This window comes from Triturus cristatus, chromosome 12, assembly GCF_964204655.1.
Source record: "Triturus cristatus chromosome 12, aTriCri1.1, whole genome shotgun sequence".
NCBI classification, from domain to species: domain Eukaryota; kingdom Metazoa; phylum Chordata; class Amphibia; order Caudata; family Salamandridae; genus Triturus; species Triturus cristatus.
In genome coordinates, this window is record NC_140595.1 from 80491974 (window position 1) to 80509047 (window position 17074).

Consider the following 17074-nt stretch of genomic DNA (forward strand, 5'->3'; position numbering starts at 1 on the left):
TCACGTCATGCTCACCATTGTCATAGCACTATTCAGGATCAAGGCATTTATTGTTGTGCTATTCGTCAACAATACACTCAACATCGGAGCAATGCAGTTCTGGAGTTTGAGGTCTAGACACTCTTCAATGGAAGATGTCTATCCTAAGAAAAGATTATCTCATACTTTCTCTTGTGGGAGTATAAACCTAGTTGTAGCTTCTGACCTTTCTAATTCCAGTAGAGAATCCTCTCTAAACTGCTGCAAGACTAAACAACGTGCCATCTTTACTCAATCCAAAAGTAATGGTTTCCAGGAAGACATTGTCTTCCCCATGTGGAAAAGACCTCCATGACCAAGAGAACGTACAGTGGTCGAAGCGCCTTGGCATCCTGCATGTTCATCTCCAGTTTGTGCGGAATATCATCCATGTGAGCGTAATATTTGTCTGGGAGTTAACGTGTCCTCCTCATGCACCAAATTTCTTGCAAAACAGCTTTCCTTGGAGCTATCATGTAAGTCATACATGGTTTTCCTTTCAAATTAAAGTTATCACAAGAACTTGTCAGAATTTTCTTCTAACGGTAACACCAGTTTTTCATTTTAGTCTAACTGTTTCCTTACCATCCTTTCCCTAGAATTCTGTCTTCCAGTAGCAAGTTTTTTTTGCACTATTTAGTTTATAAAAGCCTTTTGAAGTTTTACTTGGCTAGAGCCATGAAAAGTGGGTAATTTGACCAGCTTTTTGTCACTTATAGGCACCCTGGTACGAGTTCAGACACGGCAAAACAACTTTTCTAGTTGGACCTTTTTTTTTCATCCTGGCATGTTATCACAATGCTTACCATTGTCTGGTAAGCCTAGAGCATATTCTGCTACTAGTAAAATGGGTACTGCTGCTTTGCTATGAAACATTTCCATATCTGAAATATCTAAGGCAGCTCTGTAATTAAATTTACATTACATTATTGTCCTGATTCAAATTCTAGGGCTGATGCCCAAGTGAGCCAGGCTTCCTTCCGGGAGCTATTTCAGTAGGTTCTTTCTCTTCTTTTAGACGCAATTGGCTTGCTAATCTATTCAGTGTTTAATATTATTGATGACGATCTCCTGAAGGAGAATTTAAGTCTCATTCAAGAGACTCTTCCTTTAAGTCATAACCCCACAAGCAAACCTTCCTCATTCTAGGATCAGAGAGAGTGAAATAAATTAACTAGTATTCTTTCAGGTACCTTGATTCTAGTTGTCTATTTTGCTCCAAGGCTGGAAGAACGATCACCATCACAATACATGAGAAGTGTCTTGTAAAAAAACAAGATGTGGAGGAAAAGCATCCCAAGACATCCACCAGGAGTCTATTACTCCCTCTTAGAACCTCTCCACTACTGGAGCGAGGCATTTTGAGGAACTAGGTACTTTAGTCACCTGCTTGTCCTTGAGGGAAAACAAATCAATACCTTGATTTTGTCCCCTGCCGAAAAAGTTACTTTTGATGTTGAGGTGGCTCCTCTATGTCCTAGCACTCTTCAACAATGAGACAATCGCTGTGAAAACACCTTTCACTGTCCAGCAAGGCACAATACAACAGCTGCAAATTTCAACTGTTCAAGAGCATTTTCTCCAAGTAGACAAAATTCTCCTGCTACTTAGATTCTAACCTCTCCCTCTAGCGCACATCACCAGACACCAACTGTGTTGGCTCAAGAGGATAGGGATGGTATAGCATATCTCATCAGCATGAGACCACTCCAAAGGTACTCGGGCCTCTAGCAGAACAATTGGACATGTACAGCAGCGGCTCTGCAATTATTACCCCAGTGTGGGAACCAAGAAGCCTTCTGCTAAGGTTTCTTTTTCATGAGACATTTCAACCCACACCTGTTACAAACCCTTAGCTTGACCAGTTTCAAAAACCTATATTGGTCATTTCCAGATCCACAGAAGAAAGATACCTTGCATCACATATATTTTTGGAACCCAGAGCAGCACACTTACCTCTTAATTCACCTGGGTCTTAAGTTTGTTTATAGGAATGAATCAAAATTCACTACTTATTTCTACCGACAATACCACAATGAACAGGCAGTGGTGTGAACAACCTAGCGGGTTCTGTCCCTGGAACCTCCTACCATCTGAAGGTTACTCATATCAAGGATTCTGCAGATCACTGCAGTGCACATTCTTTCTCGGACAGGGTGGAAGTAAATGCTCTAAAAGTTTAGTTTAGGAAAACCATGTACTGCTTATCTTCTGAGGGTGTAGCTCCCCCCTTAATAGATCGGTTCACACCCATACAAAACTACAACTGCCCAGGAACATTTATCTACACCTTTCAAATGATCTTTCTGATTCTAGTGTCTCTCATAAAGTGGACAAACACGAAAGCCAAGATGATGATCCTAATTCACTTGGGGTGACCAAGCCATTGGTGGTTTACAGACCTCTGAAGAAGCTACGGTGCAGAACTTTAAAATTTTCATGGCTAGATCCTGATCCCCGTCCTTCCATCAGTGAGTTTAGTGGCTTGATTCTTCAGTACATCCAATATGGACATTTAAATCTTCACCAGGAATGCACTGACATATTCATATAAATCAAAATGCCTTCTATTGCAATCTGCTGCTCTTCTAAGCAGAAATGTTCGACATTTATTGCATTCCAAAGAACTTCCCCTAACTGAATGCTAGGAACAGAAAGACTATCATTTCTCTAGTATTGGATCTTTCATAGGTTCACAGGTTGAATCATTTCCCGTCGTCGAAGTGGGAGTCCCATGGTACCATAATAAAGCAGTATGTATCATCAATTTCAATGAACAGTCACTTTAATAAGCTATCTATGTCCTTTTTAAAAAGGACCGAACTTTAGCCAATCAGGTGATATCACCATGTAGAAGTAGAACACTCCACAGAGAGGCTGAGTCCCTCAGATTTTCTACCGCAAGTCGTGTGAAAGGGAGTCTTACTGAGCTCGGCTCAGTTTCTTCAACTATTACTTGTTTTGGATCATTCAGGATTTTAATTTTTGTTTCATTTCTCTGCCCTGGCACTAATATATCAGAACAGTAGAAAAAAGGGCCTGTTACACCCTGAAGACACTAAGAGTGTATCTACCATCTTTATCCTACCCACAAGGTAACAGACTGCAAAATATGTCTAACCTTATTCCTCTAAAACTCTCACGGATATAGAGGCTACAAAATCTTGAATCTGTCAGTTCTGATGAGGACAGTCACGATTCCATTCCCTCACAGGAGAGGACAAGGGAGAGATTGCACCAGGGGTCTACAGAGACGCACAAGTAAAGCCATAGAAGAGACTCCCCTCGAGTCTTCAAAAGGCTCTTCTCATAGAGAGAAAATGGAAAACACTTCCTCGGAGGCAATGTCAGAGTCTACAACTTCCTCTTCAGCCATGACATTACGTCGGGGAAATCCTCTTCAGAACCAGTCATGGTGAAACATCCTGCAATGAGGCATGTCTACTATTACTGCCTCATTGATGACAGCCTCGTTGATGACGCCCTAGTCTATGACTGCCTCGTCCACAACGGCCTGGTCTACTATAATCTTGTCTACGACGGCCTCGTCGACGATAACCTTGTCGATGATAATCTTGTTGATGATAAGCCTCCTCGACACTGCCAACGATGGCAAACACTGTAGTTCTCAATAAAAACCAAAGACACCACATAGTCCATCAAAACTTTGTCAATGATGAAGGTGACTAATATGAGCATGTCTGTGACCTGCAACAATATATGGAGAGGCCTAGATAATATGTGGAGCAATTTCACTGCACAGCCTCCAACTCCAGAGGGCATGGTTCAGGTCATCGTGGCTCTAGTACAAGACCTACAGGATTACTTCAAAAGCTTTCCTGATCCTGCAAGGTCAACATTATCCCTAATAAGTTGGCATCCTCCAAAGCTTCTGTCACTTCAAAAACGAACCCGGTGTCTCTCCATCTACTTCGGAAGGAAGTGGTAGCCATGCTAACCAAAGGTGGCATAGAGAAAGTCTCACATTCTCAGCAAGGAATGGACTTTTACTCTAATTTTTTTCTTACAGACACGAAAGCAGGTGAGCGGTGACCCATCGTAAACCTCGGGAAATTAAACCAGTATTTCCTGAAATAATCCTTTTGCGTGGTCACCCTCTCTTACACGGACACCACATGACAGCTCTGGATTTACAGGGTGCATACTTCTGCATCCCCATCCTGCCCAAACATTGCATCAAAGTTCTAACAATTGGCTTCAAATCACCTCCCTGCATTTTTACCAAATGCCTATCCCCATTGGCAGCTTTTCTGAGAAATGACGGTCATCGGGTATTCCCCTACCTCGACAACTGGTTGATAAAAGCACCAACAGTATTTCAAGCTTCCAAGGCCACAGAGGCTTGCTTAAAGTTGTTTCACAAACCAGGTCTCCTTGTGAATTATCAAAAATCATCAACTACTCCAACAAAGATACTGTTCCTTGGTGTAACACTAGATACAACGAAGGCTCAAGGTGCTGGCTCTCCAGCTATTCCCCCCCCCCCCCCCCCCCCCCCCAAAAATAAGGTTTCAGTGCTTCTGTTATTAGCTTCTGGGCATGATGTCCTCAGTGATCAATCTGATCTCTCTAGCACACCTGAAAATGAAAGCCTTGCAGGAACAGCTACAAAAACAATGAATTCAAACAAGAGGATTGTTCAAAGACCTGGTGAAGATCACATCAGGTATGATGGAAGCTCTAGCCTGGTGGTCGCAGACCTCCCATCTGTCAGAGGGCCTCACGTTCTTACCTCACGTACCTCGCTGTGTAATGTCTACGGATGGCTCCCTGGAGTGCTGGTGTGGTAATCTGCAGAACCTGCAAATTTAAGGAAAGTGGTCTCCGCTCCAGAGGAGCATACATATCAATCGCTTGGAGCTTGAAGCCATCTATCTCAGTCTCCAAGCTTTCCTGCCAATGATAGCAGGGCCTTTGGTGTTAGTTTGCAAGGACAATACCTCCAGGATGCACTGCTTGAACAAACAAAGAGGCACAATATCACTGGTGCTCTCCAAGGAAGCTCAGGAAATCTGGAGCTGGCTAACACACAGGATAACTCTTCTGGCCGAACATGTTCCCGGGACAAGCAGTCTTTTAGCAGACATGCTTCGCAGAACTAGGAACAGCCTCCATGAATGGGAGTTTGATCAGTCGGCACTAAACAGGATCTTCTCGTTCTGGAGCCAACCGGCTCTAGATCTCTCTTCAACAAACGGGAACCGCAAATGCCAGTTCTATGTAAGTTGGCATCCACATCCAGGATCGTGGGGGGGATTGCCTTTTCGATCATATGGTCAGGGATCTAAGCCTATGTTTTGCCCTCTCCGCAAGATGAAAGCGGAGCGGTGTCTCCTCATCCTGATAACCCCCAGGTGGCCCAGGCAGCATTGGTTCATGGAGCTTCTCCTACTCTCGGAATCCAACCACATTCACCTACCAACATCCTGAAAACTTTTGACGATGAACCAAGGCCAGGTCCTTCATACTGACCTGATCTCTCTCCTCTTATGCGCATGGCTCCTAAGTTCCATTAATTAAAAGATCTCAATATTCCTAGGTACTACAGGGATATTCTCTCCAAGGCAAGGCCGGAAGCCACAATAAAAACATGTTATCCGTAATGGAAACATTCATGCCTATGGTACAAGAAATCAAACCTACATCCCCTACAAGCATCATCTGGCAGATACCTACCTTATCTCCACTCGCTTGCTCAGTCACGGTTGGTGCATGTGTCTGTTAAGGTACATCTTGCCGCAATATCGAGATCTAGACGCTCATCACATTCTTTCTTTGTGATCAAGCAGAATCATCAAGCAGTTCATGAAGGGATTGTTCAGAGTTTTTCCTCAATTAAGGGCTCCCTCCCCAAACTGGCACCTCAACATAATTCTATCTCAATTCATGAAGAGTCTATTTATTATTATTATTTATATGGCGCACGAATCATCCTCGAAGGGATCTCTCGGCGCCTTGGGAGGCAGGCTTCTAAGAACAAGGCGAATCAGTTAAATAACCAGGTTTTTAGGTGCTTCTTAAAAATGGTTAGGTTGGGGCATGAGCGCAGATCATGGGGCAACGTATTCCTGTAATTGGGAGCCAGATAGGAAAAAACACGGTCCCCCATCTTACCTTTTTTAATTCTTGGCATTTAGAGAAGCGTTTGGCTACCGGATCTTAACAGTCGTGCCGGAGTGTACCATACCAACTTCTTTGTAAGGTATATAGGTCCTTGTCCGTAAAGTGCTTTGAAAACTAGGCACAAAGGTTTGAAAAGTGCCCTCTTTCTTATCGGCAGCCAATGTAGCTCTCTTAGTAGCGGTGAAGATGGCGTAAGTGGAGGTTCATTTAAGGCTAGACGGGCAGCCGTGTTTTGCACAGGCAATTTAGTACTTCTCAGAACCAATTCAAAATTAATTCAAGGCTCCTTCGGATTTTCACCTCAATAAATCAATAATATTTTGGACTTTCTTCCTGAATCCAACATCACCAGCTGACAGGTCTATTCATATGCTAGGTATCAAAAGATATCTACAATTCAACTTATATCGCACTAAACAACTCAGGAGAATGGACCAACTGTTGGTCTCACATGGACAAACTCATAAGGGTGCTCCAGTCTCAAAAGCAACCATCGCTCGATGGATTTCAGCTGCAATCCAGTTCTGCCACTCAAACGCTGGCAAGCCACTCACAGCGAAACCCAGGGTGCACTCAACCAGGGCAGTTTCCACCTCAACTACTAAGGTGGTCTATATTGCTTTTGCTCTTAATAAATGACAACACTTTATGCCTTTTTAACTGAATAGTTTTCTTCATTTATTTTCTAAGAGATATTATTGGGAGAGACTCGCCGTCCTGGAGGCTTTGTCCAGTCCATGGCTTCTATTTCTGTTGGGTATTTCTTATTCCCACCTTGTGCTACTCTGTGGCTGACTGGAAATCACAAATGTTGTGCCTTGTGCTTCCTTCCTGCTATGATTCATTTTTTGAGACTGCGCTGTTGGGGCATTTGGTCCTACCAAACTCCTACCAACTTTTACATTTGCGTGCCCATTTAGAAGCTTTAGGCTGTTCCGAGCACCCCCAATGCTTGGCTGTATCCCTTTTTGGTCACAGCAAAGCCCAGATTAAAACTGTTATATGGTCATGTCCGTTTACTCCCAATTTCCATTATTTCATTCGTGCCCCACATTTATTGTTAGCCCCAATATTGCTTACGGTGCTTGACCGAAGTAATGTGTTGAACAGTATATTCCAGTAATGTGCAATACGGTGCCCACACCTTGTTCTGCCAAATTTGTAGACCTGTAACCTTGTGTAGTATACTCTTTGCAGTATTTTAAACGGCATCAACCTAAAGCTGGCCTTTATTTATACCACTCGAGGGAATCTGCAGGCAACCACGCACATATTTTCTTCTATGTTCTCATTGTCAAGCACCCATTTGTTTCGGAGAGCTCCCGGTCCCCTTTAACTCCTAGTCTTCTTTCAAGAGGTGTGTTTTCATGGTTTCTTCATCAACCCATATCCATGTTGAAACTAATTCAAGGTCTGGCAGATATCATTTTATACTTCACCTGTAGGTGTGCGAAGGACATCACGACATTAGCAACCGATACCGCGCTTAGTTTAGACATTGACGTGTCCCAGTGTATGAAGCCCTCAAGGCCTGCCATTTCCTTCATTCTGGACCCACCAACTGTACTACATGCATGCATCATGGGTGTCAGTCTATTAGTCCACTTCCTTTCCCTGCTGAGCCTGGCCCACGTTTTTACTACTGTGACTGTTACAAGTGGTCTGATGCATGTTCTTGTCCCTCCACATGGTACATCCAAGAAGCCCATGCTTCTCCATGCATACCTATCCCTTCTGAAGGCAGGTCCCTCCAACTGTAGCATGCACCCATTTGTTTTCTATGGAAAGGAGGGTATCCCACAAATATTTTGTTTTAATTTGGGAGTGTTATTCCCCACTCAAACATAGATCTCTGTAATGCCATCGGAGAAGTGTTACCTGCCAATAGCAGTACTATGGTTTTGTGGGATAATTTCCTGAACAATCCCTCCGATAGGCAACAGTGTGTTTTGAGTATGTGCAGAATTCTAGGAATGGCAGTCATTTTGCACGGTACAGCCCATTGAGATTGTCCCAGTGGGATATGTCAGCTTCCAGTTAGTGCACCAGTGGTTTATGTTATGTTATGTTAAAAGTGCTTGTATAGTGCTTGGCTGCCCCAGCAATGGGGCGTCCCAGCGCTTGCGAACGGGTGACCTTGTAAGGCGGTTGCTAGCCAGATGGAAGACAGTTTCTAAAAACCCACGGAACAGGAGCGCAGCATGCGGGCACCCCATGTGCTAGATGGTTGAAAACTGCCAGGTTTTGATCTGTTTTCTGAAGGCCCAATGAAATTAGATGCCTATGGGCGAGCTTAAGCCCACAAAGCATATACAACATGCCTCTTTCGAGCTAGAGCCAAGATCTAAAAAGAACTGAAAGACTGCTTAAACCCTGGGAAAACAATGAGCTCAATGTCAGTAGGGGAGAAATCGGGAAGATAATAAAAATAGGAGGATTTCAACATCAGAAACTTGCCTATGCCCAAAGCAGTTTACCAAACCATCAAATTAAGCACTAACCAAATTAACCAATGATGGATATTAACATGGTATAGATGGCTATCCTTTGATATAATTGTGCCTAGATATTTAAAGTAATTGTTCCGGAGAGGCATAGGAAGCCTGTGCTTGGTTTCTAACCTACCAAACGGGATGGGAGGGACTTTCCCCCAGTTTATGCCCAGTCCAGGAGATTTTTTCATGTCTGATATGTGAGGCTGATAAAGAACGTCCCCAGGTCAGCTATATACAACTGGCTATTGTTTGCTTATAGCAAGAATTTTCCGACCCATTTAGTATTCCATGTCTACTCTCTAATTTGGGTGCCCCTGGGCAAGGCTCTCAATTTGCCAAGACAAAAAGCATCAGGATGGAGGACACTCCTGCCTTGTCCCGCAGAAGATTGTGAAATCTCTGGATTGGGCCCTCTTAAACCTCTCTTCTGCTCCCAGTTCATTATATAGTAGTCTGATCAAGGTTAGGAAACATGGGTCAGATTCCATCTTATCCATTCTATTGAGTCATATGATTTGTTGCTGTCCCAATACTCCACTGCGATCGGCTCCTTCACTTGTGCAACGATTGCCATGTTATTGTGAATCCTTCTTCGGTTGAACTTAGCAGCCCTATGAAGTATGAAGCTAGTTTAGTGTGGGTGGACAAGATCTGCAATTTAAAAAGGTCAGTCTGTAGGCCAGTACTTTGACCACTATTTTCTTTTAGTTTTTGAACTGTGATGTGGGACGATAGGAAGTACTACCAACAGTTACTCGTTACCTGCCCTGGGGTGTACGGGTGCAGATGTGCTGGTCGGGTTGGTAGATGTACGTGCTACTCCGGTATAAATAAAGGGGGGTTCACCTGGAAGCAGGCAGCAATGGGGGACTTGGGGACAAGTCTGGGAGCTCCCAACGGGGGGCTTGAGTCACAAGGGTCCTGGGAACAAGAGAGCACAGCCGGTTTGTCGGTACCAGGGCTGGGGTTGAGTGCGGAGTGGAAAAGTCAGTTGAGCTCTGTGCGTTTGCAGGGCCTCTTGCGGGCGACAGACTTGCCGGTTGAGGGTGCAGCTGGGCCACTCTGGAAGATTGTACACGGTATTACAAGAAATGAACGCCAGCATTCGCTTTAGGAGACACAAATAGCTCAGGGTGTTAGGATTCCATCCAGAGGTATGGCCTCACCTAATTAACGTCCTTTTCGATGCGGAACACTTATTTGGGCCACAAGTGGACTCCATGTTAGAAACAATCAAGGACACAGCCAAGGCTATAGTGGTACTCCAGACTCAAACCAGCAAGCCTCGTTTTAAGTGCCAACAGGTGAGCGGGAGTGCCATTACTTCTGCAATACTGCAAATCCCACTTTTTAAGCAACAGAGTGCTTTCAGGAGGGACAGCCTTCTGGGGAAAGGTAGTGGAGTCCCAAGGAAAGGAAGCGTCTGCCTCCATGTAATGACTTGCCCACCCACTGCCCCACCTTTCCCAATTACACAACACCTGTTGTGGGAATGATACGATGATTACTTCCACAATGGTAGTCTGTCCTATCAATCATCCCACATAGATATTGATTTGAATTTCACACACAACCCAAACTTCCCAACCTCACCATCAAGACTGTTGCAGGAGTGAGTTGTAAGCATTTCTGAGCAAAGGTGCTGTAGAAACTGTTCCACCATATCAGGGAATACTTCCTCATCCTTAAAAAGGAGAGGGCATTGACCAAATTAGATTGTTATATAATGTCAGACCACTGTCCCATTGCATAGTTTCACAGCACTAGATGAACACCCTGCAAAATGTTATAGGAGACCTAAAGGACATCTAATTTCACATCCTCATCCATTTGGCGCACCTTCATTACCTAAGGTTTGTTGTAAGTGGACCACCAGCCCTGAGGTTAGTAGTGGCCAGCGGTGGTCATATCTCATCTACGATGCAGCTCCAGTCAGGTCTTGCCATGGCTGGGTAACTAGTTCATAAAGAGCAGTAGCCATAAGCAATACCTTGCACACACTCCAGTGGGTGTCACTCAAACAAAGATTAGGATTCATGGTAAATGCAAAAAAAGCAACTCTGCCTCCCACAGATGCACGATTTTTGGGGAGCCATATTTAACACAGTAACAGGCAAAGCCTATCTCAGTCTAGAGGGAGTTATGTCATTTCAAAGGCTGCTTCCCCTCTACCAGATGTTACGTCCCGTGATGGTGAGAACAATCATGGAATTGGTGGGGATGATGGCATCTTGCATTGCAATAGTTCCAATGCAAGTTTTCAAATGCACCCCCTTCAGGAATATCTGCCCATGCAGTGTTTAGGAAGCCGGCTCTTTATATAGGATACCAAAATGAGGTTTACTGTGTAGAGTTCAGGTATCCCTTACTAGTGTACTGGGGCTTGCTTCAACAATCTCAAAGGTCTCTACTTGTTGTAGTGTGGTCGAGCAGCCTTAGTCTTGTCCAAGGGGAGTGTTGGACATTTGTTGCAATCAGAGTCAATAAATGAGACACACACTCACTAAAGAAATCCGACACCAATTTAGAAAAATAACAGATTTTTATATTAATTTAGACACCAAGATCTTCAAGATTAGATCAGTACTTTTCAAGCTAGGGATTTTCAGAAACACAGAAAAAACTGTTTTTAGATTTGAGGCATGAGCCTCCAACTCGGTAATGCTATCCTATGGAAGAAACATACACTGCATAGGGGTACTTGCAGTCGAGTTACAGGGTTGTTCTTCTGGACTTAGGGTAAGTAGAGGCCAAGGTCCTTAGAGCCACCAGCAACTTTGGTTTACCTGCCCTGGTTTGTCCGGGTGCAGAGGTGCTGGTTGCAAGGGTAGCCTCGAACGCTACCACTGAAATCAGTGGGAAAACCTGTAACAGAAAAATTGCTGCAAGGGGGGCCTGTTGGGTAGAACCCAAAGGGGAGCTCAGCTATTGAGGGTCTCTGGAGCAAAGGTGCACTCTCGGTAGGCTGTGACTATGGCTGTGGGGCTCGGGTGCATTGGTGTTTTGTTCGGCATGTCGCTTTTGTTCGAGGCTTTCACTTTTTAGGTTGACCTGCTGGAGATGGGGACGAAACAGGACAGCAGGGCCACTCTCGGTGATGCCTCTCTGGTGCTGATGTCCCACAGTGGTAGATGTGCCTTGGCTGTGTTGGTGTCCTGGTTGGACACTAAACAAGCCTTGGCTGCTGCAAGGGGGCCGGTCACCCGGGTTTTGGTGCAGGGCGGCTACTGGGGGTCCTGGTGTCTCTATACTTGGTAGGGAGATGGATCTAAGCCCTTGAAGCACTAGATCTCCTCATGGGATGCTGGTTACTTTGTGGACCCGGGTGTTAGAAGAACGGTGTACTGGGTCGGTGCTGCAGGGAAGTGGCTCCTCCACTTTAAGTGAGATGCTGGCTTGTTGGCACAGTGCTGGCAGCCCTCCGAGTCTTTGGGAGGATGCACAGCTGCAGGACAAGTCGGTGTTTCAATTGTCGGGACAGAAGCAGGCAGGGTTTGGTGACAAGTCCACAGCTAGTCCACAGTTCTTGCTTTTGTTGGCTCATCTTTGTCCTTCTTTAGTCGGGCTAATCTGAGTTCCTGGTGTCAGGGGACACCTAAATACTGAATTTAGGGGCATTAGGGGAAGTGAAGGGTCGGTGCTAATGGGCTACTTACTCGTGGGGTCACTACAACTCCCTATATGACCACTTTCTGTGGGGAGTGGGCATAACCCTGTCCCAGTGTTTCTAATTCCACCAAAAGCAAGATGGTGGAATCCTTCTTTCGTGGAGCATATCAGGTTGTCCACCTTACGGGTGTGACTAGCCTGGTGGTGCAACACGCCTACTGCATAGCTAATGTCCAGCCTGTCCTGGTGCCAAATGGGCCTCAGGGCAGGGGGTGGCATCTCCCAGGTTTGGGAGATGCCGGAGTCTCCTATCAAAGGCTTTGAAGGCCCTGACCTTGATATGCTAAATAACTAGCAATCCTGCTGGAGGAGGTGTTAACTCCTACTCTGGAGCAGCCATTGTTTTTGGCCTCAGAGAGCATGGGCTCCCCCCTGCAGGGGCCAGAAACATGTCTGTGGTAGCAGACTGGATGATACCAGTCAGCTAGCACACTAGATAGTAGTAGGTTTTTCAGGGGGAAACTTCTAAGGTGCCCTCTGGGTGCATGTCATTATAAATCTTGTACTAGCAACAGTTCAAATTTATTAAGACAAGGTGTTTGATACCAAGCACCATAAGTTTCAATAAAGCCATCCCTGTTCATTTGTACCATCCAATAATTAAATGAGACCGCACCGGGGCATATCTACTCATGCAGATATGCCCTCATATGTAATTTAACGCACCGTAAAGGCTACAAGGCCTGCTGTAGTGGTGACATATATATTATATGCAGTGACTTTAGCATGGCACACTGTGCAAACTATGAATGAAAACATAACATGGCACAGGCACTTTGACACAGTCTGCAATGGCAAGCTGCATTCAATTTGTAAGGGGGTGGGTCCCTTAGGGTGGCATAATACATGCTGCAGCCCCTAGGGACCCTTTTTGGTACCCATGCCCTAGATTCCAGGGATACCTCTTACTAGGGACCTACAGGGGTGCCAAAGTGTGTGCCATTTATGTTACAATGAAACCCTTTTATTTTGTTTTAGGGAAAGAGCAATCATAGGTACCTTGATGCTCCAATACCGAAAATTATTTTCTTAGAGATGGCGGTGCAGTCGGCACTCAAAGGATTTCATCCGCTGATTTGCAACAAGGCAATTCTTACATAGGAACATACAGTAGGACTGTGATATACTACATTCAAAAGCCAGTGGCACTTTTTCATCCAAGCTGGCACAAATGATATAACATTGGGCCATCCATGACTAGGTTTTGCTTCTAGCAGAGGGTCTGCTGGAGTGGATGATAACCTTGCGGACCTGCTCAGCAGGATGCATTACAAATGATGAATGGGAGAGGAATCCCTAAGTATTTAGGCAGTACTTTCACATATCGAGCACACCCACAATTAATCTGTTCCCCACTAAAGAAAATGCAAAATGTCCAAGCTCCACCTCCAGGTACCACTAGCCACAGTTCAGTCAATGCTTATAGATAAATTGGTCAGGAATATTTTCCTATGCTCTTACTCCACTATTTCTGAATCCGGCTGTAGTGAGGAAGATGAGGCAAGCGTCCACAAGACTCATTTTATTCACTCCAATGTGGGCAAGGTGTTGCTAGATATGTCTATCCACCCACACGAAAAGCTACCCCCAAGAGTAGATTTTCTATCTCGGCACCAGGGGAAACTATGACATTAGAATCCTAGTGGAGGAAGTAGAACTGAAAGGGAGGATCTAAAAATAATTGGAAAAAACAACTGCTGGTGGCTACAAAATCCTTGAATATATTACTTATACACAGTGCCCTAAAATCCACAAGCTCAAATGGTCCCCTTCTGGACGTCCCATTATGTCAGGCATTGGTCTTGTAATGGAACCACTGTCACTTGTTTGTTTCCAGTTCCTAAGATATTTGTTCCTGCAATGCATCCATACCTCAAGAATGCTAAAGACATGCAGAATTTAATGAAAAAACTCCGGTTTGATCCAAATCTTTTGATTTACTTAGATGTTAAATCCTTATACATAAGTATTCCCCTGGAGTAGGCTGTCTGTGTTATTGAAGGCCACCTAACAGTCACTGACAACACATGGCACCTATACATTTTGTCATGGGTTGTGCTAGGATGACACTTGCAAATAATAATTTGAACTCAAGTGGATTATTTATCATCAACTAAAAAGAACGTTAGTGGGGACAATCGTCCTTAGCTTGGTCTGTTTGCACGTGGATCATTTTGAAACCTTAAAGATCTGTGCAGCCACCAATCCTTTTAGGCCAAATATAAGTATGTAGCAGAGATACATTGGTGATATTTAAATCACTTCTGCAGCAATTAAATGTAGCTAATGGCTTAAGGGAAAAAAACACATACTTGCAGTGTAGCCACAATTTTTTAAAATACATTTTTATTGGCATTTATAAACATTACACACATAGGCACGGTTGGTAATGCAGTTGTTATATAGGTGTACAAAGCAGGAGCGCCCATTCGCGTCCCATGCGGACTCTCAGTCTCGTGGGCCTGCGGGCTGCGCGTCTATTGCAGTGTAGCCACAATATCAGTAACTAGGAAGTTGCATTCTTTGAATTAAAGATTTCTACACACCATCTACAGATTCTGTCTGGAGGTATCTATCAAAAACCCTTTCCTAAAAGTAATTTACTTCGTTTTGATTATTTCCTTCCTAGATCCTTCCAAGAAAATCTTCCACATTGGGATGTTTTTATGGTTAAAGAAAGAAATCACTGAGAAAAGTGATTTGGAGAAAAAAGGCTGACTTACTTTCTGGAAAACTAGAGAAATGGCAAAAGTTCATAAAATTAGGTGGGAAGAGGACTCGTATTGATAACCCAGAGTCCCTCTTAGAGACGTAACCCCATCCTTGAACAAAATGAATTGGCATGTGGAATAACTTGGGATCATGGCATGTTCCTAACACAGGTTCCTTGACCTTGGAACCACTACGGTTTTCATTGAAGAAGAGCAGCAACTTGCCGAAAAATCTAGTCTGTACTCCCTTAAAGACAAAGCACTCCACAAACCACCTCTCAGACTCTTTTCCAAAATGTCTTCTTTTACTCTTTTTAATCTGACCAAAGCAGCTAAAATACTGACGTAATAGGTTAGCCTTCAGGTCATTGCACCTTTGTTTCTGTTGGATCCCACCTCTAACAAACAATCTGTTTCTGTGACCTCATATTTACATGATTTGCTGACCAGCACATGCCACTGCAGCCAAATTGGAGAAGAGAAATATCGGTTCAGAATGAGGATAGAACCTGGTGATAAGGCATGCCACGAATGGTGGGTCAGGGTTCCACGTCCTAAGGAAGTAATTTCTTTGTAGTAGAGCTCTTCACGTTGTATAATGGTTAGGTTTGCTCTACTTGTTTATGATGATCCTTGGAGAGTGTACAGCGAACTTGTAATCTTCCTACTCCCATGTTTTTGTGATTGTGTTACAGGTAAGCAGCAGTAGTTTCTTTCTTTTGCTTATTTTCTGTGAAAGTTTTATTTTCCAAGTGTGCTACCCTTTGCAGAGTTGTTTTTAATCAGATCTATACTGGAGACTATATTGTACATGCAAAATGACCCATTTGATTGCATTGCGATCTTCCAAAACATAGTATTTTTGACGTGAATCTAGATATGTAGTGTTTTGCTTGCATTATATAATCTTGACAGTGATATATTGCACTGCTGTAATGCTCTAACATCCAGTAACCAAGCACCTTTGGGATGGTCTAAAACACCCTTCTGTTCACGTTACAGAAATGTCCATGGAAAACAGAACTGCCTGGAGTGTGGCTTCGAAATTCCTGATTTTACTAACCACTATCCTACATACGTGCACTGTTCGCTCTGCCGCTACAGTACTTGCTGCTCCAGAGCCTACGCCAACCACATGATCAAGTAGGTATCGGACAGTAACTTGGATGAATTTCAGATTAAGAGATCCAAACACTCAGAGTCTGTGTAAGGCCCAATTTGTGCCTTTGGCAGATTGTAAGTGATGTCTCATAATTGTCCGTATTTTTTGTTGTATCAGATGTTCAAGGTTTTTTGTGGAAGGAAAAGAGTGCAAGCTTTCAGTGACTAAAAAGCAGAAGAGTCTGTTTGAATTTGTCTTGAGCCAGACTAAACGTGTGCTTTTGCTCCCTGTGGCACTTAGTAAACTAATTATGGAACTTTCCCTGCTGTGGATATGGATGTGTGCATGTAATGTACCTAAATTAGACTACAGCTGGCATATTGTCAGACCAGGCTAGCCTTCCCTGTCCAAGGAACCTTGCGTGGCAGGAAGAGGCCTGAGGGTGTGTGGTCTGGAAACCTGGCAGTATTGTGTAAAGCTCTGCTGCTAACAGCAGCTTCCACAAAGCTGACTGTTCCCTTTGCCAGTACTGAAGAAGTGATATATCTGCACTTCGACCAATTGTTTCTTACTAAAGAGAAAGGGCAAAACTCCATGTGCTTACACAGTCGCATGCACATTGATTAATACATTTATTGTAGAAATTGTTGGGATTTGTCACAAGTTTGCATTTTGAGGACTGACCAGGCATGATTGCAGAAAACCCCAAGTGGCGGAGTGGTGGTGATAAAAGAAAGTATAATATCGCTGAGCTAAAGAATTCCAAAGTGTTGTTTTATTTATTCAGGGTTTACGCCAAAGCCTTTTTATAGAACACACATTTACGGAACAAATTCAATACAGAGATTGTTTTCGAAATAGAAAGGAGAAGTAGTAGGGAACAAGAGGTTTTCAGAAGGACGTGAAGGAAGATCGAAATGAAAGAAAGGAAGTCT

General features: G+C 43.9%; 1 protein-coding gene across 9 annotated transcripts in view; it reads left to right on the plus strand.

Annotated features, from left to right (window-relative positions):
• POGZ (pogo transposable element derived with ZNF domain) overlaps positions 1 to 17074 on the plus strand; it is a 411414-nt gene that overhangs the window by 349788 nt on the left and 44552 nt on the right. For all 9 annotated transcript variants that reach the window (XM_085639417.1, XM_085639420.1, XM_085639422.1 and 6 more), the window contains exon 16: positions 16040 to 16180. In XM_085639417.1, the coding sequence (XP_085495543.1) occupies positions 16040 to 16180 (141 nt within the window). The remainder of the gene's footprint in view (positions 1 to 16039; positions 16181 to 17074) is intronic.